Genomic DNA, 27,600 nt, shown 5'->3' with positions numbered 1-27,600 from the left:
CTGAGCTCCGCCATTGGTGACGAGGTCGTGGAGGCGGGGGCAAGTTTGTTGAATGAAGGTTGTTTTCTGTGTTGACACGGTGATCCTGAAAGCCCCCGGTCGATAGATCCACATATTCCAATGTAAAATTAAACAAATGAAAGAGGAGGAGCCGAAACTCATTTATTTACAGATTAGGCTACACGATGTAGAGTAGAGACTCCGTGCAGCGGGAGCACGAGATTGGCGAGCAGCAGACGGTTTCCTAGGTTGATTTACATTTTGCACGGAGCAGGAAAGCAAAAGTTAAATATTTTCTGGCGTCATCATTTCCCCTAGAAATAGGCTACGGGGACATCTGATACCATGATAAATAATACGTGCCTGTCCTTTCACCATACAATCGATTGTATAGCGACAGTTCGGATACTGCCATTGGTGCAGTGACTTCACTTTGTCTACTATTCTTGGAAGAGCAGAGCAGAAAGAAACCGATTTCGTTTTTATTATAGACAATCCTTGTCAATCAGTAGGCTACTGTCGCCATCTGATGCATGAGCGATGCAGCCAGAACACAACAGTAACCCCTATACTAGACAGGATGAGAGGGGGATCAACGGGACAGGAGACAATCAGACCGAGGAGGAAGCATTGAGCGGCGAGCCGCCGACCGAACACTGTGATGAGTCTGAAATGGCGCACAACGGTGGTTCTCCCCAAGACCAGGAGAATCAGCAAGCACAGGAGGACCAGGGACAGGACCTGGGAGATGGTGAATGCAAGATCCCACATGAGGACAGCACTATCCAGCTAATAGAGGCTGGATGTCTCGATAGTAAACCCGGTGTGTCCCCGAATTCCCAGTCTCAGTCCTCGGCACCAGGGTTCGTCCCACCCGAGGGCGGGTTCGGCTGGTTAGTTGTTTTCGCTGCTACCTGGTGTAATGGATCCATTTTCGGGATACAGAACTCCTTCGGTATCCTCCACATGATGCTGGTGGAAGACCACGCAGACCCCAATGACAAAACGTCGCAGTTTAAAGTAGGTGAGTTTGTCCTGTGACTGTTGCACCTGTTAAAATGAGCCTACTGATGGCGACTTACTGTTGAAGATGATCGAGGATGGTCAAATAAACATAGCCAGAACCAGAAGAATGCTCAGCATTGTCTCAAGACGATATTGAAGTAAAACATAAAATGAAACATGTCATTATTGATCATATCCATCTTTGCAGCTTCTACCCCCAAGCCATCTTTGCTGTGATGAGACTTTAGGCGACTACTTCAGTCTCATTATCATCTGTTTGAAGACTTCAAGTTAATATATAGACTATACCTAGGCCATATAGCACCAGAGTTTCCTTGCATTAACCTTCTGATCACGGCTCTAATTCTGTCATACTGCTGGATGACATACCGTTCTCATGTTGTTGTCCTTATGTTCTCCTCATATTGTTAATGTATTTTCCACGTGACAAAGTCGCAAGTGTGTGTCACTAAAAGAAGCCCTCTGGTTGCCTGTCAGTTTTACCAAAGCCCCCTGTTGTATTGTGTCCTCAATCTTCACCTCTAACCTGTTTAGGACTTAATAGGCTTTTTTTCCATAACAGACACATACAGCTCTTTTGCCTCACTACACCGGGCCCTATGTACTCACAAAGCATCTCAGAGTAGGCATGCTGATCAAGGATCAGTTCCCATCCTGTCCATGTGATCTAATGCATTATGATCTACAGTATGAGGAACAACTCTTAGTGTATACAGGCCCTGATGCATGCCAGGGATGTGCAGTTAGTTTGTTTTTCTATAAATGATTCACAATGGGTGAGAAGGGAGGAAGGACAGGAATTTTGGGATAGGTGAGGCTATAGTCTGTCCACGGCTCAGTTATCATTGAGCTGCAGCTCAGTTAGAGTTCATGTTTAACAGCTTAGTAGCCACCATGACACCTTGAGTTGTCTCAACCACTTAAATTGTTAGGATGAAACATGTTTGTGGCTATAAAGAAATCCAATTGTCTTCTCTCTAACACTCTCAATTCTCAGAATGGGTCTGATGTAGGCCTAGGTTCATAGTTAACTCTGTATACATTATTGGAATGGAAGTGTACACATGCACGGGTTTTCAACTGAAACTTTTAGGTCATTATCCACTGGAGAGTCCTTTCCTCGTTCCCAAAACAACAACCCCTGTGTAATCTGATGACAATTGTCAAGACCTCTCCCTCTCATTTTTTCCTTCGTTAAAACTTTTTAATGTTTGGGTCCATCCAGGATCCTGATTTCTAATCTTGAAAAAGGTGTCCACTGTTATCATAACAAAAGGGATTAGATTAGTGAGCTGCAGTCAGATCCCTAAGCAAGACTAGCTCGCCCCGGCAAACTTCGGTGCAGAAGGGGCTTATAGACTGCCTGGCACAGAATCACATTTCTCAGCTGAGCCCACCCTAAGTGCAGTGCCTAGGCCAGTACCCACTCCTAATAACTCTTCAGAGTGAGACATAAAGTAGAATTTACATTGATGCGAACTCTGTGAAATCAATGCCCATTGCCAAGATGGCGCTGGAGAAGAAGGCTGATGTTTTACGTGTTCCTATCCAATTGTGTGTTTTTGTTGGGTTCTTTGCATTGTTTGTATCTTTTTTTTAAAAACTTATTTTGTACATAATGTTGCTGCGACCGTCTCTTATGAACGAAAATAACCTCTGGACATCAGAACTGTGATTACTCTCCACGATCTGGAAGAATCCATATTTTCCTTTAACGAGTCCGACAAGCCCGACGTGAATGACATACTGCTTTCCCGGGAACAGGCCCAGATCGCCATCATTTGGGTGAAGAGAAGGCTGAGAAAAAGAGGCAGGAGGGCAGGCTGCCTTCTGAGAATTCATAGGCGATCAAATAAACCCCCACTGCCTTCCATTATGCTAGAAAATGTTGGGAAAATAAAATTGATGACCGAAGGGACATTCAAAACGTTAATATCTTATGCTTCACGGAGTCGTGGCTGAACGACGACATTATCAACATACAGTTGGTTATATACTGTATCGGCAGTATATACAGCGGCGTCTGGTAAGACAAGGGGCGGCGGACTATGTATTGTTGTAAATAACAGCTTGTGCACAATATCTAAGGAAGTCTCAAGGTTTCGCCTGAGGTAGTGTGGTCTACAGCTTATCATGAGATACTCTATCTAGCTAGAGTTTTCATCTGTATTTTTCGTAGCTGACTACATACAACCACAGACTGAGGCTGGCACTAAGACCGCACTCAATGAGCTGTATTCCGCCATAAGCAAACAAGAAAACACTCACCCAGAGGCGGTGCTCCTAGTGGCCGTGGACTTTACTGACAATACCATAGGCTACTGTACTGACATTACAATAGGCTATTGTACTGACATTCCCATACTGACGTTACCATAGGCTAATGTACTGACGTTACCATACTGACGTTACCATATTGACGTTACCATAGGGTACTGTACTGACATTACCATACTGGCGTTACCATAGGCAACTGTACTGACCTTACCGTAGGCTACTGTACTGACGTTACCGTAGGCTACTGTACTGACATTCCCATACTGACGTTACCATACTGACGTTACCATAGGCTACTGTACTGACGTTACCATACAGACTTTACCATAGGCTACTGTACTGACGTTACCATACTGACGTTACCATACTGACTTTACCATAGGCTACTGTACTGACGTTACCGTAGGCTACTGTACTGACATTACCATACTGACTTTACCATACTGACGTTACCATACTGACGTTACCATAGGCTACTGTACTGACGTTACCATACTGACTTTACCATAGGCTACTGTACTGACGTTACCGTAGGCTACTGTACTGACGTTACCGTAGGCTACTGTACTGACGTTACCGTAGGCTACTGTACTGACATTACCGTAGGCTACTGTACTGACGTTACCGTAGGCTACTGTACTGACGTTACCATACTGACTTTACCATAGGCTACTGTACTGACGTTACCGTAGGCTACTGTACTGACGTTACCATACTGACGTTACCATAGGCTACTGTACTGACGTTACCATACTGATATTACCATACTGACGTTACCATAGGGTACTGTACTGACGTTACCGTAGGCTACCGTACTGACGTTACCGTAGGCTACCGTACTGACGTTACCGTAGGCAACCGTACTGACGTTACCGTAGGCTACCGTACTGACGTTACCATACTGACGTTACCATAGGCTACCGTACTGACGTTACCATAGACAACTGTACTGACATTACCATACTGACGTTACCATACTGGCGTTACCATAGACAACTGTACTGACATTACCATACTGACGTTACCATAGGCAACTGTACTGACAATACCATACTGGCGTTACCATACTGACGTTACCATAGGCTACTGTGCTGACAATACCATACTGACGTTACCATAGGTTACTGTGCTTACATTACCATACTGATGTTTCCATAGGGTACTGTACTGACGGTACCATATGCTACTGTACTTACATTACCATACTGTCATTACCATAGGCTACTGTACTAACGTTCCCATACTGACGTTAATATAGGCTACTTTACTGATGTTAACATAGCTAATGTACTGACATTCCCATACTGACATTACCATGGGTTACTGTACTGATGTTACCATACTGACATTACCATTGTCTACTGTACTGACATTACCATTGTCTACTGTACTGACATTACCATTGTCTACTGTACTGACACTACCATTGTCTACTGTACTGACATTACCATTGTCTACTGTACTGACATTACCATTGTCTACTGTACTGACGGTACCGTAGGCTACTGTACTGAAATTATCTTAGGCTACGTTACCATATTGACTCTACCTTACTGACGTTACCATAGGCTACTGTACTGAAGTTACCATACTGACGTTACCATAGGCTACTGTACTGACGGTACTGTAGGCTACTGTACTGACGTTATGGTAGGCTGCTTTACTGGCGTTGCCGTAGGCTGCTGTACTGAAGTTACCCTAGGCTGCTGTACTGATGGTACCGTAGACTACTGTACTGACATTATGGTAGGCTGCTGTACTGGCGTTGCCGTAGGCTGCTGTACTGAAGTTACCCTAGGCTGCTGTACTGACGGTACTGTAGGCTACTGTGCTGACGTTGTAATTCTGTGGACCTAATTCTGATGATGCAGGTCATAACAAGATTCCCAGCACTTCAAGCCTCTTCCTCAACCCTTTCTTGCTCTCTCCCCACTTGTTTGTCCATCATGTATGTAAACAACTATCTTGCCTGCTCTATCCGCAGTGATTGGTGAAGTAATTTAATGAGCTTAATGTGAAAAAGTGTTGATTTCACATGTTAGGGAGATTACAGGGAGAATAGTGCGCTCACACAGTAAGTGTGGTCACTGCCTCTTTAAATAGCTAACAGTCTCCCCCTGGCATCTGAGGAACCACCATGCAGTCTGGGGCCTGAGAGGAGGGAAGGAGAGTGAGAAAAACCCTACAATGATTTACTGGTACAGTACATACACCTTAGCCAACTACATTTAAACTCAGTTTTTCACAATTCCTGAAATTTAATCCTAGTAAAAATTCCCTGTTTTAGGTCAGTTAGGATCACCTCTTTATTTTAAGAATGTGAAATGTCAGAATAATAGTAGCGATAATGATTTATTTCAGCTTTTATTTCTTTCATCACATTCCCAGTGGGTCAGAAGTTTACATACACTCAATTAGTATTTTGTAGCATTTAAATTGTTTAACTTGGGTAAAATGTTTCGGGTAGTCTTCCACAAGCTTCCCACAATAAGTTGGGTGAATTTTGGCCCATTCCTCCTGACAGAGCTGGTGTAACTGAGTCAGGTTTGTAGGCCTCCTTGCTCGCACATGCTTTTTCAGTTCTGCACACAAATTTTCTATGGGATTGAGGTCAGGGCTTTGTGGTGGCCACTCCAATACCTTGACTTTGTTGTCCTTAAGCCATTTTGCCACAACTTTGGAAGGATGCTTGGGGTCATTGTTCATTTGGAAGACCCATTTGCGGCCAAGCTTTACCCACTCGTCTCTTGAGATGTTGCTTCAATATATCCACATCATTTTCTTTCCTCATGATGCCATCTATTTTGTGATGTGCACCAGTCCCTCCTGCAGCAAAGCACCCCCACAACATGATGCTGCCCCCCCTGTGCTTCACGGTTGGGATGGTGTTCTTCAGCTTGCAAGCCTCTCCCTTTTTCCTCCCAACATAAAGATGGTCATTATAGCCAAACAGTTCCATTTTTGTTTCATTAGACCAGAGGACATTTCTCCAAAAAGTATGATCTTTGTCCCCATGTACAGTTACAAACCGTAGTCTGTTTTTTTTATAGCTGTTTTGGAGCAGTGGCTTCTTCCTTGCTTAGCAGCCTTTCAGGTTATGGTGATATATAGGACTCGTTTTACTGTGGATTATAGACACTTTTGTACTTGATTCCTTCAGCATCTTCACAAGGTCCTTTGCTGTTGTTCTGGGATTGATTTGCACTTTTCGCACCAAATTACGTTCATCTCTAGGAGACAGAATGCATCTCCTTCCTGAGCGGTCTGACGGCTGCGTGGTTCCATGGTGTTTATTCTTTGTACAGATGAACGTGGTACCTTCAGAAAATTGCTCCCAATGATGAACCAGACTCGTGGAGGTCTACAAATATTTTTCTGAGTTCTTGGTGGATTTCTTAGATTTTCCCATGATGTCAAGCAAAGAGGCACTGAGTTTGAAGGTAGGCCTTGAAATACATCCACAGGTACACCTCCAATTGACTCAAATGATGTCAATTAGCCCATCAGAAGCTCTTAAAGCCATGACATAATTCTCTGGAATATTCCAAGCTGTTTAAAGGCACAGTCAACTTAGTGTATGTACACTTCTCACCCACTGGAATTGTGATACAGTGAATTATAAGTGAAATAATCTGTCTGTAAACAATTGTTGGAAAAATTACTTGTGTCATGCACAAAGTAGATGTCCTAACCGACTTGCCAGAACTATAGTTTGTTAATTAACAAGAAACTTGTGGAGTGGTTGAAAAATGAGTTTTAATGACTCCAAACTAAGAGTATGTTAACTTCTGACTTCAACTCTACGTTCTCCATATTCCTACATTGTAGCAAGTTAGCATCTGATCTATATTCTACTGTAACCTGGACCGCGGTCCAACATATTGCCTGTCTTATTGACAAATATAATTTTGCCATGTTTGCTTACTGCTTTGGCCGGGGAAGGTGACACATTAAATGGCTGCCAAGGGCAGTTCTCATATGAACAGGTCTCTCTTCTGTTGTCGTCCTCCCAACCATACATTCTAATGTTCATTGACCCATTACGCACACCAAATGGCACCAATATAATATATATATATATAGGGATTAGGGTGCCTTTTGGGATGCAACCCCACTCTGTTGGACCCAGAACAGACTGGAGACATTAAAGCTACCTTTATTTTAAAAGACATTTGAGCTACCTTTACCTTTAAGACCCAGGGATGGTTTGCCCCAGAAGGTCAAGCATGTCTTTGTGTGCAGTAGTCAGAACACGTTAACCCCATTGGGCACAGTAGTACAACATGTTGTTGTTATCATAGTCATATATGCCTGAATCTCTATTCATGGCTGAGTAGTAATAATAATAGATTTATTTTAGTGTTTGTATTACAAATGGAATCTCAAAGTCGCATTAAAAAACATGGTTATTATTATACACTACAGGTTATATAAGGAGGATACAGCATGTTAATATTATACTAGATCAGCTGTTATTCTACAGGTTATATGAGGAGGATACAGCATGTTAATATTATACTAGATCAGCTGTTATTCTACAGGTTATATGAGAGTACAGCATGTTAATATTATACTAGATCAGCTGTTATTCTACAGGTTATATGAGAGTACAGCATGTTAATATTATACTAGATCAGCTGTTATTCTACAGGTTATATGAGGAGGGTACAGCATGTTGATATCTTACTAGATCAGCTGTTATTCTTCAGGTTACATGAGGAGGGTACAGCATGTTTCTACATGCTGATGAGCCCCATTGAGTACCCTACTGCATGTTTTATACAGGATATCAATTACAGCATGTGTGTGTATGTATAGATTAACTTTACTGCTATAGTCATGAGCACCAGGTAAATTAACAGTTTAAATCGAGGTTGACATGTTCTTCTGCAGTGCACACACGTTGGCTTCTGGAGGTTGTCAACAGGTTGGTTGTGAAAGGTTGCACAAAGGTTGTACACTGGTTGTAAATATGTTGCAAGCAGTGCATAGACAGGTTGCAGACATGTACTTCAGACAGACTGTCCAGACATCACAGACCCGTTATCAGTTGACATGCATGTACTGTAACAAGTACCATGTTGAAGGACACAGATTAAGGGATTCATCCTACCTTGTCTTTACTGTAGTTAATGACCCTCTTATCTGGGTAGCTCTCATGTTGCTTGGAAACGGCTTTGAAGTTACATTTTGACTGTATCAATATGGAAAATAATCCTGTTCATTTGTGGATTATAGTAACAATTTTTGCTTTCCTCAACCCATCTCTCACTACCTTCAATATCCCTCCCTCCACCACTACCTCTTCCCGACCTGTCCCTCCCTCTCCTCCCTGCCTTCAGCCTGGGTGGGGGCCCTGGCGATGGGCATGATCTTCTTCTGTTCCCCGGTGGTCTCCATGTTCACCGATCACTTCGGCTGCAGGAAGACAGCTGTGGGCGGGGCCACCATGGCCTTCATCGGACTCCTCAGCACCGCCTTCGCAAAGTAACAGAAACTTCTGTTCTAGAGCCCTCCTAGAACCCTCAAACATTCTAGAATCATTAGAACACTCCCACACCGTTTATTACTATGACAACCCATCTACTCTAGAACTATTACAACCCATCTACTCTAGAGCCCCTCTAGAACCCTCCAAACATTATAGAATCATTAGAACACTCCACACCGTTTATTACTATGACAACCCATCTACTCTAAAACTATTACAACCCATCTACTCTAGAGCCCTTCTAGAACCCTCCACAATCTTTAGAACTGTCCTTGTATGTTTTGCCACTCCTTTTGCACATCATTTACACGTCCTGCCCTCAGTGACTTGAGCATTACACATTCATGTTAGGGTGTCACAGGCTCTGTTCCAAAATGTACACTAACTTACTACTTATAAGGAAGTAAAGTATTGGATATACAGTGCATTCAGAAAGTATTCAGACCTCTTGACTTTTTCCACATTTTGTTACGTTACAGCCTTATTCTAAAATGTATTAAATCGATTTTTTCCCCCCTCATCAATCTATACACAATGGCACATAATGACAAAGCAAAAATAGGTTTTTAGAATGTATTACAAAATAAAAAAAACAATATCATATTTACATAAGTATTCAGATCCTTTACACAGTACTTTGTTAAAGCACCTTTGGCAGCAATTACAGCCTCAAGTCTTCTTGGGTATGACGCTACAAGCTTGGCACACCTGTATTTGGGGAGTTTCTCCCATTCTTCTGTGCAGATATTCTCAAGCTCTGTCAGGTAGGATGGGGAATGTTGCTGCACAGCTATTTTCAGGTCTCTCCAGAGATGTTTGATCGGGTTCAAGTCCGGGTTCTGGCTGGGCCACCCAAGGATATTCAGAGACTTGTCCCAATGCCACTCCTGCATTGACTTGGCTGTGTGCTTAGGGTCGTTGTGTGCTTGGGGACCTTCAATGTGCAAACATTTTTTGGCACCCTTCCCCAGACCTGTGCCTCACCACAATCCTGTCTTGAACATCATGGCTTGGTTTTTGCTCTGACATGCACTGTCAACTGTGGGACCTTATATAGACAGGTGTGTGCCTTTCCAAATTATGTCCAATTAATTGAATTTACCACAGGTGGACTCCAATCAAGTTGTCGAAAAATCTCAAGATTGATCAATGGAAACAGAATGCATATGAGCTCAATTTTTAGTCTCATAGCAAAGGGTCTGAATACTTACGTAAATAAGGTATTTCCGTTTTTTATTTTTAATACATTTGCAAACATTTCTAAAAACCTGTTTTCGCTTTGTCGTTATGATGTATTGTGTGTAGAGTGAGGAAAACAATTAATTTAATCTATTTTAGAATAAGGCTGTAACGTAACAAAATGTGGAAAACGTCAAGGGGTCTGAATACTTTCCGAATGCACTGTATATTCTAGGTGCTAAGTTATGCTAGTGTGGAACAAAGCACAGTGGTGAGATCGCCTGCCTCTTCACCCGTTAGAATTGACATACATTAGTTTTCCAGTGTTTTATTACCTCTACCCCCTGCCCACCCAGGTCCCTCAGCCTACGGTATTTCACCTATGGGATCCTGTTTGGCTGTGGCTCGTCCTTTGCCTTCCAGCCCTCCCTGGTGATCCTGGGCCACTACTTCCGGCAGCGGCTGGGCCTGGCCAACGGCGTGGTGACGGCGGGCAGCAGCCTGTTCTCCATGGGCCTCCCGGTGCTGCTCACCAAGGTGGTGGAGCCGCTGGGCCTCAGCAGAACCTTCCAGATCCTCAGCCTCTTCATGCTGGTACTGTTGTAATGTGTTCAATAATAATCCATTACACAGCCTGTTTATTTACGTTTTCCTGATTTTTGAATGATGTGACTCGTTGAAGTAAACGTCAGATTCGACTTTGAACAACTGTTTCTTTTCGTTCTTTTAAACTTAACAGGTCCAGGCCCTGCTGGCCCTGACCTTCAGACCCCTGCTGCCCCAGAGAGCTCCAATGGGACCACCAGAACCAGGGGGCCCCGCTGGGTCCACAACCCAGCCAGGAGCCCCTGCCCGGGGAAGCCGCTGGAGCAGGGCCCAGACCCATGTCCGGAAGGCTTTTAACGTGAAGGTGTTCCACATCGTCACCTACCGGGTGTGGGCGTTCGGGGTGTCTACGGCTGTGCTGGGTTACTTTGTGCCTTACATCCACTTGGTAAGGGCTCAGGGACCATCAATACAATTTCTTCAAGATTTGACCATGTTCTTGATATTGTGCTGTATTTAGGGCACCGTTTTCACACCTACGCTGTGAGTGAAATTATAATGATAGAATTATAATAATCTGCAGCACAATTTATGATGTCACTTTTCTTTAACAATTTCCATTTAGAATGTTGCTGTGTGTTGGTTTACAGCGCAGCTGTGTTTGCGAGGGGGAAATAATGTCACCCTAACTGCTTCTAGTGTCAGCTTAATTGGCATCTTATCGTATGTAGGAAAACTAGACTTTCTGACCAAGAGTTCACCAAGTCGACTTAAGAGGAAATCTTGTGTAATATTGTGTTGCGTTACGTTGTGTGTTGGGTTAGGTTACGTTGTGTGTTGGGTTAGGTTACATTGTGTGTTGGGTTAGGTCGTGTCATGTTGGGTTAGGTTGTGTTGCTAGGTTACATTGTGTGTTGGGTTAGGTTACATTGTGGTGTTGGTTAGGTTACATTGTGTGTTGGGTTAGGTTGTGTCATTGTGTTGTTGTGTTAGGTTACATTGTGTGTTGGGTTAGGTTACATTGTGTGTTGGGTTAGGTCGTGTCATGTTGGGTTAGGTTGTGTTGCTAGGTTACATTGTGTGTTGGGTTAGGTTACATTGTGGTGTTGGTTAGGTTACATTGTGTGTTGGGTTAGGTTACATTGTGTGTTAGGTTACATTGTGTGTTGGGTTAGGTTGTCAGACAGACCCCCTTATCTAAAATAAGCAGCTAGTGACGTTGTTGCATGGTGATGTGAGGAATATCAAGGAGACACCTTGTCACAGCAGTATCTTACGTTAAAAATCCCAGAGGGATGAGGGAGGACAGAAGGAGAGAGGGAGGGAAGGAGTAGAAAGAGAGAGGGAGGGAGGGACAGAGAGCGAGAGGGAGGGAAGAGAAGGGGGCGGTAGATGTGTAGTGTGAAGTTCTGCTACACAAGTCAGATGTTTCTGGCAGCCTCCCCACTGCCTGTTCTGTTTTCTCAGGCCCCAGAGCCAGTCCTGTTTTCTCAGGCCCCAGAGCCAGTCCTGTTTTCTCAGGCCCCAGAGCCAGTCCTGTTTTCTCAGGCCCCAGAGCCAGTCCTGTTTTCTCAGGCCCCAGAGCCAGTCCCAGATGTGAACAAAGCCACTGGCGTTTGTTGTGCTCTTTGCTTTAGGTCAGCCCTAAACATGGGTATCCTATGGCCCTTGATGTTATGCTGGTGCCATGTAGTGCAGAATCAAAGCAGAGGAAACACTTCACATGTTTCCTCAGGGAGAGAAGCTTCTGATCAGGAATGGACTTCAGAGGGTTTTGTGTTTTGGATCAGATTCAGGTGTTGGGCGGAGAGGAGAGAAAGGAAATCACTCACCTATAGCTCCGCCCCTTCCTGCTTCATTGTTGACAGTTCTTCTGACAGTGGGGGGCGATAGATGTGTTAATGAAAAAATGTGTTATTCCAAGGAATGGTTATGGAAATTTGAAATGTTATAAGGAGAAAATATCCCTGTTTCTCCATTGAAATCCCTTCACTAAGAATCCCATTGATTATTTCAACATGGGAATAACACACATGAAAGAATCCATGAGGACACATCAAGAAATTACTACGCATTTGATGTGCAATTCTGTATTTTGTTTGGCTATTTTGTTTGGCTGCGTCCAACCCCTCAGGGTGTGTATGTATCCAGGGGGCTTGGTTTGGCTGCGTCCAACCCCTCAGGGTGTGTATGTATCCAGGGGGCTTGGTTTGGCTGCTTCCAACCCCTCAGGGTGTGTATGTATCCAGGGGGCTTGGTTTGGCTGCTTCCAACCCCTCAGGGGTGTATGTATCCAGGGGGCTTGGTTTGGCTGCTTCCAACCCCTCAGGGGTGTATGTATCCAGGGGGCTTGGTTTGGCTGCTTCCAACCCCTCAGGGGTGTATGTATCCAGGGGGCTTGGTTTGGCTGCTTCCAACTCCTCAGGGGTGTATGTATCCAGGGGGCTTGGTTTGGCTGCTTCCAACCCCTCAGGGGTGTATGTATCCAGGGGGCTTGGTTTGGCTGCTTCCAACCCCTCAGGGGTGTATGTATCCAGGGGGCTTGGTTTGGCTGCTTCCAACCCCTCAGGGTGTGTATGTATCCAGGGGGCTTGGTTTGGCTGCTTCCAACCCCTCAGGGGTGTATGTATCCAGGGGGCTTGGTTTGGCTGCTTCCAACCCCTCAGGGGTGTATGTATCCAGGGGGCTTGGTTTGGCTGCTTCCAACCCCTCAGGGGTGTATGTATCCAGGGGGCGTGGATTGAAAGCAGCAATGGACATTTTATTTTTTTCACCCCTTTTTCTCCCCAATTTCGTGGTATCCAATTGGCCAACTGCGCCCGCCACAGGAGTCGCTAGTGCACGTTGAGACAAGGATATCCCTGCCGGCCAAACCCTCCCTAACCCGGACGACGCTGGGCCAATTGTGCGCCGCCCCATGGGCCTTGGACATTTTAAAGTATTCCTCTTGTTCTTTTCCACCAGATGAACTTCGTGAAGGAGCAGTTCAAGGAGCCCCAGAAGGAGTGGATCCTGTTGGTGTGTATAGGAGCCTCATCTGGCGTGGGACGCCTCCTCTTCGGGAAAGTAGGAGACCTCATTCCCGGAGCCAAGAAGATCTGGATGCAGGTGAGGTAACCCTCTTCGGCATTCAATTGTCAGCTTAATTGGAACCAATTCAGATGTTTAAATATGGGTAAGCACGTCAGCCACATCCTCTTGGTTTTTTCCTCTGGATGGTGACGGTTACTAAATACTTCAAATCCATGACTATTTCAAATACATACAATACTGTTCAAAAGTTTGGGGTCACTTAGAAATGTCCTTGTTTTTTAAAGAAAATACCATTTGTTGTACTTTAAAATAATATCAAATTGATCAGAAATACGATGTACAGTTGTGGCCTAAAGTTTTGAGAATGACACATACATTTTCACAAAGTCTGCTTCCTCAGTTTGTATGATGGCAATTTGCATATACTCCAGAATGTTATGAAGAGTGATCAGATGAATTGCAATTAATTGCAAAGGCCCCCTTTGCCATGCAAATGAATTGAATCCCCAAAAACATTTCCACTGCATTTCAGCCCTGCCACAAAAGGACCAGCTGAAATCATGTCAGTTATTCTCTTGTTAACACAGGTGTGAGTGTTGACGAGGACAAGGCTGGAGATCACTCTGTCATGCTGATTGAGTTCGAATAACAGACTGGAAGCTTCAAAAGGAGGGTGGTGCTTGGAATCATTGCTCTTCCTCTGTCAACCATGGTTAACTGCAAGGAAACACGTGCCATCATCATTGCTTTGCACAAAAAGGGCTTCACAGGCAAGGATATTGCTGCCAGTAAGATTGCACCTAAATCGACCATTAATCGGATCATCAAGAACTTCAAGGAAAGCGGTTCAATTGTTGTGAAGAAGGCTTCAGGGCGCCCAAGAAAGTCCAGCAAGCGCCAGGATCGTCTCCTAAAGTTGATTCAGCTGCAGGATCGGGGCACCACCAGTACAGAGCTTGCTCAGGAATGGCAGCAGGCAGGTGTGAGTGCATCTGCACGCACAGTGAGGTGTCAAGAAGGGCAGCAAAGAAGCCACTTCTCTCCAGGAAAAACATCAGGGACAGACTGATATTCTGCAAAAGGTACAGGGATTGGACTGCTGAGGACTGAGATAAAGTAATTTTCTCTGATGAATCACCTTTCCGATTGTTTGGGGCATCCGTAAAAAAGCTTGTCCGGAGAAGACAAGGTAAGCGCTACCATCAGTCCTGTGTCATGCCAACAGTAAAGTATCCTGAAACCATTCATGTGTGGGGTTGCTTCTCAGCCAAGGGAGTGGGCTCACTCACAATTTTGCCTAAGAACACAACCATGAATAAAGAATGGTACCAACACATCCTCCGAGAGCAACTTCTCCCAACCATCCAGGAACAGGAACAATGCCTTTTCCAGCATGATGGAGTACCTTGCCATAAGGAAAAAGTGATAACCAAGTGGCTCGGGGAACAAAACATGGACCCAAAATATCTATGTCCAGGAAACTCCCCAGACCTTAATCCCATTGAGAACTTGTGGTCAAACCTCAAGAGGCGGGTAAACAAAAACCCACAAATTCTGACAAAGTCCCAAGCATTGATTATGCAAGAATGAGCTGCCATCAGTCAGGATGTGGCCCAGAAGTTAATTGACAGCATGCACAACTGACCAAGAGGGCAAGTACATTGGTGTCTAGTTTGAGAAACAGACGCCTCACAAGTCCTCAATTGGCAGCTTCATTAAATAGTACCCACAAAACACCAGTCTCAACGTCAACAGTATAGAGGCGACTCCGGGATGCTGGCCTTCTAGGCAGAGTTCCTCTGTCCAGTGTCTGTGTTCTTTTGCCCATCTTAATCTTTCCTTTTTTTGGCAAGTCTGAGATATGGCTTTTTCTTTGCAACTCTGCCTAGAAGGCCAGCATCCCAGATTTTCTCATGATGTCAAGCAAAAAGGCACTGAGTTTGAAGGTAGGCCTTGAAATACATCCACAGGTACACCTCCTATTGACTCAAATTATGTCAATTAGCCTATCAGAATCTTCTAAAGCCACAACATCATTTTCTGGAATTTTCCAAGCTCTTTAATGGCACAGTCAACTTTAGTGTATTTAAACTTCTGACCCACTGGAAATGTGATACAGTGAATTATTAGTGAAATAATCTATCTGGTAACAATTGTTGGAAAAATGACGTGTGTCATGCACAAAGTAGGTGACCTAACCGACTTGCCAAAACTATAGTTTGTTAACAAAAGATTTGTGGAGTGGTTGAAAACGAGTTTTAATGACTCCAATCTAAGTGTATGTAACCCCCCCCCCCCCCCCCCCCCCAAAAAATGGGCTTTTCTTTCAAATACAAGGACATTTCTAAGTGACCCCATTCTTTTGAACGGTAGTGCAAGTAAAATACTCGCTGCGCTTGATAAAATGGTTGATTGAAGTGGTTGAAAGTATTTAACATGGACTTGACCCAAGTTGTTTGCCATGTTGGTCAGTTGCTTTGTTGTTTCTGTATGAAGTGAAAGAGTGTATAAGGGAGAAGGTATTAGTCTGGAGAGGTATTGGACAACATTAACCTAAGACTCTTCTCTCCGACACGTTACACAATGCCACCCAAAGTGAAATGTACGCCCACACCACTACTTCAAGTGTCTGCTAAATGGCATTAATTATTGCGTGTTTTTTGTCCCTGCTCTTCTCTCCCCCAGTCGGTGTCGTTCATGGTGCTGGGGCTGATGTCCATGATGATCCCCCAGTGCACGGTGTTTGAGGGGCTGATTGTGGTGTGTGTGTTCCTAGGGCTGTGTGATGGCTGCTTCATCACCATCATGGCTCCTATAGCCTTTGAGCTGGTGGGCTCCATGCAGGCCTCGCAGGCTATAGGATACCTACTGGGACTCATGGCCCTGCCCATGACCGCAGGACCCCCCATCGCTGGTGAGTACTATCGAACCGATATCGGTTCCTTGGTTACTAAACACTGACCTCCAAACATTTTGAATGGCAGGTGATAAAGAGATGGTTTACTTCTATGTGACAGGCAATTGCAGCTGAGTATCACCTCAAAACTTAGGAGTAGAAGCCAACGTGATAAAGAGATGGTTTACTTCTATGTGACAGGCAATTGCTGCTGAGTATCACCTCAAAACTTGGGAGTGGAAGCCAACGTGATAAATAGATGGTTAGTTTCTCCTCTACAGGAACCGATTCCTTCCCAACGAGAAAAGTCAAGTCTCGTGCTAGCATACTAGTACCATATATAGTGCCTTTGGAAAGTATTCAGACCCCTTGACTTTTTCCACATTTTGTTACGTTACAGCCTTATTCTAAAATAGATTAAATAAAAAAAACATCCTCCGCAATCTACACACAACACCCTACAATGACAAAGCAAAAACAGTTTTTGTTAAGGTACCAAAAAATGTCTGCGGCATTGAAGGTCCCCAAGAACACAGTGGCCCCCATCATTCTTAAATGGAAGAGGTTTGGAACCACCAAGACTCTTCCTAGAGCTGGCCGTCCGGCCAAACTGAGCAATCTGGGGAGGTGACCAAGAACCCGATGGTCAGTCTGACAGAGCTCAAGAGTTCCTCTGTGGAGATGGGAGAACCTTCCAGAAGGACAACCATTTCTGCAGCACTCCAACAATCGGCCTTTATGGTAGAGAGGCCAGACGGAAGCCACTCCTCAGTAAAAGGCACATGACAGCCAGCTTGGAGTTTGCCAAAAGGCACCTAAATTACTCTTTAGACCATGAGAAACAAGATTCTCTGGTCTGATGAAACCAAGATTGAACTCTTTGGCCGGAATGCCAAGCGTTGCATCTAGAGGAAACCTGGCACCATCCCAACGGTGCATCATGCTGTTGGGATGTTTTTTAGCAGGAGGGACTGGGAGACTAGTCAGGATAGAGGTTAAACTAGTCAGGATAGATTAAACACCTGCTCCAGAGCGCTCAGGACTCAGACTGGGGGCGAAGGTTCACCTTCCAACAGGACAACGACTCTAAGCACATAGCTAAGACAGCACAGGAGTGGCTTCGGGACAAGTCTCTGAATGTCCTTGAGTGGCCCAGCCAGAGCCTGGACTTGAACTTGATCGAACATCTCTGGAGAGACCTGAAAATAGCTGTGCAGCGACGCTCCCAATCCAACCTGACAGAGCTTGAGAGGATCTGCAGAGAAGAATGGGAGAAACTCTCCAAACACAGGCGTGTCAAGCTTGTAGCGTCATACCCAAGAAGTCTTGATGCTGTAATAGCTGCCAAAGGTCTGAATACATATGTAAATATGATATTTCAGTTTTTATATTTTTTTATAAAATCATGTTTTTGCTTTGTCATTATGGGTTATTGTGTGTAGATTGATTAGGGAAAAAAACATTTTAGTCAATTTTAGAATAAGGCTGTAACCTAGCAAAATATGGAAAATGTCAAAGGGTCTGAATAATTTCCAAATGCACAGTAAGTCATTTGAGGAGAGCCACATTCCATATGGAATTATAAATGGGGTAGGATTAAAATAATGTATTTTGTGTTTATCATGCCATTGAGCTGACATGTCTCCTCCATATACATACGTATATTCACTGCGTTTATGTACGTCATTGGTCTTGGTTCTGAATGTAGCTGGTCTATAGAGTAAATAGAGTGAGTGTGCATCCCGAATGGCACCTTATCCCCTTTAGAGTGCACTATTTTTCACCAGGGCCCATAGAGCTCTGGTCAAATGTAGTGTACTATATAGGGAATAGGGTGAAATTTGGGATGCACCCTGAGTAAAGTGGCTGAGTTCCAGGGCTGGTAATTTGTTACAGAGGGAGTAGTAGTCTCGGATAGTGGGTAGTTTAGCGATGGGTTGTAGACATTATGGCTGCATTTATGGGGCTCTGCTACTCTCTACTGCCACTCTTCAGGCTCCACTGCCACTCGCCACATTTCTGTTCAGACCACCAGGGTGCTGTTCAGAGTGATGCAATGATTCTGATAGAAATGTATTACGTAGAACAAGTATCAGTCATGTAGAATAGAGAGTCATATGTCTATCTGCACAATTCAGAATAGTTTTCTCTGGCTGAAAACACTCCAGAGATCCCAGTGAGAAGGAGGAGGAATCATGCCCCGTCAGTCTGCAGCAGGAGCACCCAGACTGGACATAAGCCTGTCTGCTCGCCTCCCGGCAGACCTGGGTTCAAATAGTGTTAGATATATTTTTTTATACATTGAGCTTTGCTTGAGTCTGCCTTGAGTGCCAGATGTGCGGGGTTTGCAGACTACACTTTAGTAGACTGAATAATTGATTAAATCACACCAGGCAAGCTCAATCAAGCATGACTTAAGTAAGATTGATGAAAGATTCTAAATAATATTTAAACCCGGGTCTGTCACCCGGCTCGTCCTCCTTCTCAGAGCCTCAGTGTTCTGTATTGACATTGCGTCATGTGAGGCCTGGCTGAATCTCTCTCTCTCTCTCTCTCTCTTTATTTCTTTCTTTTCTTAGTGCCAGATGTTGGAGGAATTATCTGTCATTTTCAGTTCTTGCTTATGGCAGGGCCACACAGCTAGCTAGCTCCTGACTGAATATTTTGGCCAGTGTTGCCCATCACCCTGGACATACACTAGACACACTTTGCTGAGGAATGTTTTATCAAAATGTACCCCAATTTAGTGGTACACATGGTTTCTATGGTTACCCGGTAAAAATGATCAAGCAAAGACATGCCCCTAGCTGGCGCCTGACTGCTGATGCTGTACCATCTGACAGCCCTCCAGAATAATAAACTATTTCTTAGCTTCTTATACATTTTTAAGACCGTTAATTATAAGTTCTGAGCAAGTTCCTGGAATAAAACAAACAAACAGGTAAAACAACTTGAATCACCAAGGTAGTGGGTGAATATCAAATCTCCTCCCTTAGATCTTCTCCACCAATTCATTTTGAGATAGAGGCGTTGAGTGGACACGAGGAATCAAGGAAATACAATTGAGATTTGCTCAGTGATTCTATCTTGAGTAACGAGTAGTGCTTCTATACACTACATCTGAAACTTCTCCCTCCCTTGTCCCCCAGGACTCCTGCATGACTACTGTGGTGATTACAACGTGGCCTTCTACCTGGCAGGGGGTCCTCCCATCGTGGGGGGCATTGTGCTGTTCTTTGTGCCCCTGATACACCGGCGGCAGCAGAGAGCCTTTGCAGGTCAGGATGGGGGGCTAGATGACCCCAGCAGGGATCATATGCTGCCCCCGGCGGCCTGCTCTAACGGAAACATGATGCCTGGGTACACTGACGTGGAGACACACCTCTGAGTAGCACTACACAAAGGTATGAGAGGACACACACACACACACACACACACACACACAGATACTTGATATTTTTCTCTTCCTTCTTTTTTCTCTCAGGGATTCTATTCACCAGCACTTGAGATCTGTCCGTCCCTGCACCTCCTCCCTTCCCCCTCGCCCCTGAACCCCGGCCCCTGAACCCCGGCCCCTGAACCCCTGCCCCCCTGAACCCCGGCCCCTGACCATGGACTACCTGATGATGTACCTCTCAACCTCTGACACAGTTTCTATAGAAAGCCCTCTCCTCTCTGAACGCCATTTGTTCCTTACAGTGATCCCTATGGTCTAAGGAAAGAGGGGGAGAAGTTTTTTCCCCCCTCTGAAGTAAAGGAGGAACATGTCACTGATCATCCTACTTGAACGAAGAGAGAGACGATTGGCATTATCATAGGACCTGGGTGTCACACAATCCAAAACAGTGCACTCGTTCCCTGTGTCTTTCAGCTCATTTAAAATGGTTTTAGACTTGTGTGTCTAAATGTGAATTCACACAATAAGTGTGTACCATATAGAGCTGGCCGCCTGAAAACAAATATTTTTTCAATTCTGTTACGTCTGAAATCAGAGTATGTAAATGTTTTAATATGCTTCAGTATGTTCAGATTATTCAGAAAGATAAATGGTATTAGAGTAATTGAATGGAGTACTTTGTACTTCTCTGTCTAGACCACAAGCATCTCACACTTTATTTAATGTTATGTTCTTTCTGTCTGTAGGTGTTTCATTATATACACTACCGGTTAAAAGTTTTAGAACACCTACTCATTATTCTTTATTTTTTATTATTTTCTACATTGTAGAATAATAGTGAAGACATCAAAACTATGAAATAACACATATGGAATCATGTGGTATAAAGCTGTCATCAAGGCAAAGGGTGGCTATTTGAAGAATCTCAAATATAAAATACAGAAGTTTACATACACCTTAGCCAAATACATTTAAATTAAGTTTTTCACAGTTCCTAACATTTAATCTGAATAAAAATTCCCTGTTTTAGGTCAGTTAGGATCACTACTTTATTTTAAGATTGTGAAATGTCAGAATAATAGTAGAGAGAATGATTTATTTCAGCTTGAAGGTAGGCCTTGAAATACATCCACAGGTACACCTCCAATTGACATAGTCAGCTTAGTGTATGTAAACTTCTGTCCCACTGGAATTGTGATACAGTGAGTTATAAGTGAAATAATCCGTCAGTAAACAATTTTTGGAAAAATGACTTGTGTCATGCGCAAAGTAGATGTACTAACCGACTTACCAAAGCTATAGTTTGTTATCAAGAAATTTGTGGTGTGGTTGAAAAATGACTCCAACCTACAGTGGGGCAAAAAAGTGTTTAGTCAGCCACCAATTGTGCAAGTTCTCCCACTTAAAAAGATGAGAGAGGCCTGTAATTTTCCTCATAGGTACACTTCAATTATGACAGACAAAATGAGATAAAAAATCCAGAAAATCACATTGTAGGATTTTTAATGAATTTATTTGCAAAAAATGGTGGAAAATAAGTATTTGGTCAATAACAAAAGTTTATCTCAATACTTTGTTATATACCCTTTGTTGGCAATGAGGTCAAACGTTTTCTGTAAGTCTTCACAAGGTTTTCACACACTGTTGCTTGTATTTTGGCCCATTCCTCCATGCAGATCTCCTATAGAGCAGTGATGTTTTGGGGCTGTTGCTGGGCAACACAGACTTTCAACTACCTCCAAAGATTTCCTATGGGGTTGAGATCTGGAGACTGGCTAGGCCACGCCAGGACCTTGAAATGCTTCTTACGAAGCCACTCCTTCATTGCCCGGGCGGTGTATTTGGGATCATTGTCAAGCTGAAAGACCCAGCCACGTTTCATCTTCAATGCCCTTGCTGATGGAAGGAGGTTTTCACTCAAAATCTCACGATACATGGCCCCATTCATTCTTTCCTTTACACGGATCAGTCGTCCTGGTCCCTTTGCAGAAAAACAGCCCCAAAGCATGATGTTTCCACCCCCATGCTTCACAGTAGGTATGGTGTTCTTTGGATGCAACTGAGCATTCTTTGTCTTCCAAACACGACGAGTTGAGTTTTTACCAAAACATTCTATTTTGGTTTCATCTGACCATATGACATTCTCCCAATCTTCTTCTGGATCATCCAAATGCTCTCTAGCAAACTTCAGATGGGCCTGGACATGTACTGGCTTAAGCAGGGGGACACGTCTGGCACTGCAGGATTTGAGTCCCTGGTGGCGTAGTGTGTTACTGATGGTAGGCTTTGTTACTTTGGTCCCAGCTCTCTGCAGGTCATTCACTAGGTCCCCCCGTGTGGTTCTGGGATTTTTGCTCACCGTTCTTGTGATCATTTTGACCCCACGAGGTGAGATCTTGCGTAGAGCCCCAGATCGAGGGAGATTATCAGTGGTCTTGTATGTCTTCCATTTCCTAATAATTGCTCCCACAGTTGATTTCTTCAAACCAAGCTGCTTACCTATTGCAGATTCAGTCTTCCCAGCCTGGTGCAGGTCTACAATTTTGTTTCTGGTGTCCTTTGATAGCTCTTTGGTCTTGGCCATAGTGGAGTTTGGAGTGTGACTGTTTGAGGTTGTGGACAGGTGTCTTTTATACTGATAACAAGTTCAATCAGGTGTCATTAATACAGGTAACGAGTGGAGGACAGAGGAGCCTCTTAAAGAAGTTACAGGTCTGTGAGAGACAGAAATCGTGCTTGTTTGTAGGTGACCAAATACTTATTTTCCACCATAATTTGCAAATAAATTCATTAAAAATCCTACAATGTGATTTTCTGGATTTTTTTTTCTTATTTTATCTGTCATAGTTGAAGTGTACCTATGATGAAAACACTTTTTTTTTCATATTCCATGTGTTATTTCATAGTGTTGATGTCTTCACTATTATTCTACAATGTATAAAATAGTAAAAATAAAGAAAAACCCTTGAATGAGTAGGTGTTTGAAAACTTTTGACCGGTAGTGTAGATCTAGGGCATAATATAGGACATTTGAAATATTTCTGTTATTATGATAACTTATTGCAGTTATATTTTGCAAGTTTCAATTAATTTTTTGTTTCTGATCGATCAAGGAAGAACACATCTGTTTCAATTTTGTATTGTACAATACAATAGGTCTCAATGGCGATTCCATCTTGGAAAAGCCACTAAAACGAAGTCACCTCAACCACATACAGTGGGGAGAACAAGTATTTGATACACTGCTGATTTTACAGGTTTTCCTACTTACAAAGCATGTAGAGGTCTGTCATTTTTATCAACTGTGAGAGACGGAATCTAAAACAAAAATCCAGAAAATGACATTGTATGATTTTTAAGTAATTAATTTGCATTTTATTGCATGACATAAGTATTTGATACATCAGAAAAGCAGACCTTAATATTTTGTACAGAAACCTTTGTTTGCAATTACAGAGATCATACATTTCCTGTAGTTCTTGACCAGGTTTGCACACACTGCAGCAGGGATTTTGGCCCACTTCTCCATACAGACCTTCTCCAGATCCTTCAGATTTCGGGGCTGTTGCTGGACAATACGGACTTTCAGCTCCCTCCAAAGATGTTCTATTGGGTTCAGGTCTGGAGACTGGCTAGGCCACTCCAGGACTTTGAGATGCTTCTTACGGAGCCACTCCTTAGTTGCCCTGGCTGTGTGTTTTGGGTCGTTGTCATGCTGGAAGACCCAGCCACGACCCATCTTCAATGCTCTTACTAAGGGAAGGAGATTGTTGGCAGAGATCTCGCGATACATGGCCCCATCCATCCTCCCCTCAATACGGTGCAGTCGTCCTGTCCCCTTTGCAGAAAAGCATCCCCAAAGTATGATGTTTCCACCACCATGCTTCCGGTTGGGATGGTGTTCTTGAGGTTGTACTCATCCTTCTTCTTCCTCCAAACACGGCGAGTGGAGTTTAGACCAAAAAGCTCTATTTTTGTCTCATCAGACCACATGACCTTCTCCCATTCCTCCTCTGGATCATCCAGATGGTCATTGGCAAACTTCAGACGGGCCTGGACATGCGCTGGCTTGAGCAGGGGGACCTTGCGTGCGCTGCAGGATTTTAATCCATGACGGCGTAGTGTGTTACTAATGGTTTTCTTTGAGACTGTGGTCCCAGCTCTCTTCAGGTCCTGCTGTGTAGTTCTGGGCTGATCCCTTACCTTCCTCATGATCATTGATGCCCCACGAGGTGAGATCTTGCATGGAGCCCCAGACCGAGGGTGATTGACCGTCATCTTGAACTTCTTCCATTTTCTAATAATTTCGCCTACAGTTGTTGCCTTCTCACCAAGCTGCTTGCCTATTGTCCTGTAGACCATCCCAGCCTTGTGCAGGTCTACAATTTTATCCCTGTTTTCCTTACACAGCTCTCTGGTCTTGGCCATTGTGGAGAGGTTGGAGTCTGTTTGATTGAGTGTGTGGACAGGTGCAGTTAATACAGGTAATGAGTGGAGAACAGGAGGGCTTCTTAAAGAAAAACAAACAGGTCTGTGAGAGCCGGAATTCTTACTGGTTGGTAGGTGATCAAATTAATTACTTCAAAATCATACAATGTGATTTTCTGGATTTTTTGTTTTAGATTCCGTCTCTCACAGTTGAAGTGTACCTATGATAAAAATGACAGACCTCTACATGCTTTGTAAGTAGGAAAACCTGCAAAATCGGCAGTGTATCAAATACTTGTTCTCCCCACTGTACGTACTTATGCTGTTTTTCCATATGTAACCTGTGCCATGGCGGAGCTACGGATAGAGAGTACCAGACCAAACAGAACATTATTTACCGGCTTCTGACTTTGTAGAGCCTTAAATCCATTTTTTTAACAGTCACATTTCTAAGACTTTAAGTCAATCATATCTTTTTCATACACAAGTGTGGATACTTTAAAGTAAACACACCTCTGAGAAGTTTTGCCAATGTTTTATTTACTCTGCAGATTTGTTTATGTTGTTTTTAAGTTTCTAAATGGTTTTTTAAATTTGTTTTTACGATCTGTCTCTTACAATGGCATTTGGATCTTGTTATTCCTATGGGGGTGAATCCTAACATCCACTTTCAGACTCCCATTAGCATCAATATATGACTAAGTGAAAATTGGAAAGAAAAGAAAAATAACCTTTTAGTCTGCCAGGTTTTTTGCAAACAATCCAAATCTACATGAAGTGCATTGAGCTTAATTTTGAATCGAAAGGCCATAGTTTTTGCTGTGTGTGTTTGGGCATTGGTCCACAGACCAGAGAACGATTGATATTACATGCATGCACTCATTGGCTAGGTCCTTTTTTCAGCCTGATTCCCATTGGTCCACATCAAACTGATGACTCTTTGTTGATGAGTTTGCTGCTTCTTATCTTCAGATGACAACATACTGGTTGTTGGGTTCATGCGTCGTCACGGTAATAACCAGATACTGTCTCATGGAGTTTTTCACCCTAGTAGTGAAATACAATAAATTGCAGTTGCTGTTACATTTCATACATTTTAAACGGACCACTTTACCTACATGAGACTACATTTTACGCACGACAGAAGGGTTGAATATGAGTCTTCCGAATGGCACCCTATTCTCTATGGTCAAAAGTACCACACTATAAAGGGAATAGAGTGACATTTGGGACACAGCCTAGACCTAATGGTAGGACAGAGAGGGAAACGGAGAGAGGACAAAGACGTCAATACCTCAGTAATCTAGTTAAATATGTTGGCATTCTTCAAATTATGACATCATACTTCCAAGTGAAATGAAATGGTTGCTTGTAGTAGTTTTTTATACCAGCTGTTAGTTTCAGAGCCACAGAGCTTCACATACTGCCAACATCTTCCCAAAAACTCCAGTTATTAATACTCATTATTGTTGCTTTACTAGATGCTCTGGTCAGACCTGTATGTGTATATGAGATGTACCTTCCGTCTCCCCCATCTGGCTTGTGACCCATACTTTTTAAACTCTTTATTTTTCCTTCCTGCTTCTCTAAATGTCATTCCCTCTGACAGTTCAGTACCTGCCATATAATATAGCTTTTATCCCTATGGTCCTAGCCTCCATTAAGGCTGCAGACTGAGTGGACAAGTTATCTCTACCTCATTAAGTTCCTCCGTCTGTTCTCTCTTCTGTTGATCTCACCGCCATGCTGCTCCTATATCTCCTACATCTGGCCGGAGAGCCCGCTAGCTCACCGTGCATTATCATCCTTAGGATAGATGGAAAGAGGAAACCTGGTTTGATCATGCAAGCTGCAATACAATATGTCCTTTTTGATGATTTATTTTGATCATTCTCCTATAGTTGGTCAGAGAGCTTGCTGGATATAGCCTGGTTTAAACCAGATGGAACCATTGTGAGTGCAGCATTCAGTCTGGTCCTACCAGGCTATGCTGTTGGCTCATCAAGCATCCTTATTCTTATACTGTAGATGAGTAATCAAACACTACAAGATGTACTTTTGTTCATTCTCTTGTTTAGTTTGGCACTGGTCATTGTTCTGTTTCTGTTTTGATGAGATCAGCTATTGAAATATTAGATTTTTAACCGCTGAGACATATTTGGACAGGAGTGGTTAATGACTGATAGTGAAACATGCAGCCTTCATGGTGTTGTTTGCTTAACCACTGTTTGGTTAGTCAAAGTCCTGTTGTCTTTGCAGTGTTTTCTGAGTGGGCACTAGTGCATATTGCACCTGAAATCTTTAGGCCCAGTACCAGTTCAAGGAACGGTCACAGATAGGGTCACATAGGCTTGCATGTACTCAATGAGAGTAGAATCTCATTATACATCTTCATATGTACACGGCTTAAATAACTACATTATTAAATTTTGTTTCCTAATATTGTTGGTATTTTAATTGTATCTCACCCCATAGCAGCCATAGCATTCTGAACCCCGGTGATCTTTTGGGATTTTTCTCCCAAACAATGTCATTTTTTTGTCTGATCCAGCCCAGTGTGTGTTAGACAGGGCTGTTAGATAAGGTCAAATACAGTCCTCTTTTTATTACGTCCTTGGGCTGGTGTACACCAAGGGTCTGTCCCAAATGGAGCCCTATTCCCTTTATAGCGGACTACTTTTGACCAGAGCCCTATGGATCCTGGTAAAAAAAAAAAACACACTATATAGGGAATAGAGAGCCATTTGGGACGTATCCCACATCTGCATACTTCTGACCACACCTACCTAGTTTCTTCTTCTTTAGCTTTTGCCGTATAACCCATAGACTGTACATCACCCGTAGACTGTACATCACCCGTAGACTGTACATCAGCCCGACTGTGTCACCCGTAGACTGTACATCACCCTGACTGTCACCCGTAGGCTGCACATCACCCTGACGGTGTCACCCGTAGACTGTACATCACCCTGGCGGTGTCACCCGTAGACTGTACATCACCCTGACGGTGTCACCCGTAGACTGTACATCATCCCGACTGTGTCACCCGTAGACTGTACATCACCCTGACTGTCACCCGTAGACTGTACATCACCCCGACTGTGTCACCCGTAGACTGTACATCACCCTGACTGTCACCCGTAGGCTGCACATCACCCTGACGGTGTCACCCGTAGACTGTACATCACCCTGACGGTGTCACCCGTAGACTGTACATCACCCGTAGACTGTACATCACCCTGACTGTCACCCGTAGGCTGCACATCACCCTGACGGTGTCACCCGTAGGCTGTACATCACCCTGACTGTGTCACCCGTAGACTGTAC

The 27,600-nt window shown here is 43.7% G+C and overlaps 1 protein-coding gene across 1 annotated transcript; it reads left to right on the top strand.

The window, feature by feature from the left end:
• LOC139390523 (monocarboxylate transporter 8-like) lies at window positions 1–27,042 on the top strand. Its single transcript, XM_071137689.1, has 8 exons — window positions 1–1,024; window positions 8,646–8,790; window positions 10,330–10,567; window positions 10,713–10,967; window positions 13,484–13,627; window positions 16,238–16,466; window positions 19,598–19,852; window positions 19,933–27,042. The coding sequence occupies exons 1-7, from the start codon at window positions 541–543 to the stop codon at window positions 19,834–19,836; spliced, it is 1,734 nt and encodes a 577-aa protein (XP_070993790.1). The 5' UTR covers window positions 1–540; the 3' UTR covers window positions 19,837–19,852; window positions 19,933–27,042.
• Window positions 27,043–27,600: the final 558 nt, after the last annotated feature.

Source organism: Oncorhynchus clarkii, chromosome 31 (assembly GCF_045791955.1).
Source record: "Oncorhynchus clarkii lewisi isolate Uvic-CL-2024 chromosome 31, UVic_Ocla_1.0, whole genome shotgun sequence".
In the NCBI taxonomy this organism is placed as follows: domain Eukaryota; kingdom Metazoa; phylum Chordata; class Actinopteri; order Salmoniformes; family Salmonidae; genus Oncorhynchus; species Oncorhynchus clarkii.
The sequence above is the reverse complement of the archived record's forward strand: the minus strand, read 5'-3'. Positions and strand labels throughout refer to the sequence as shown.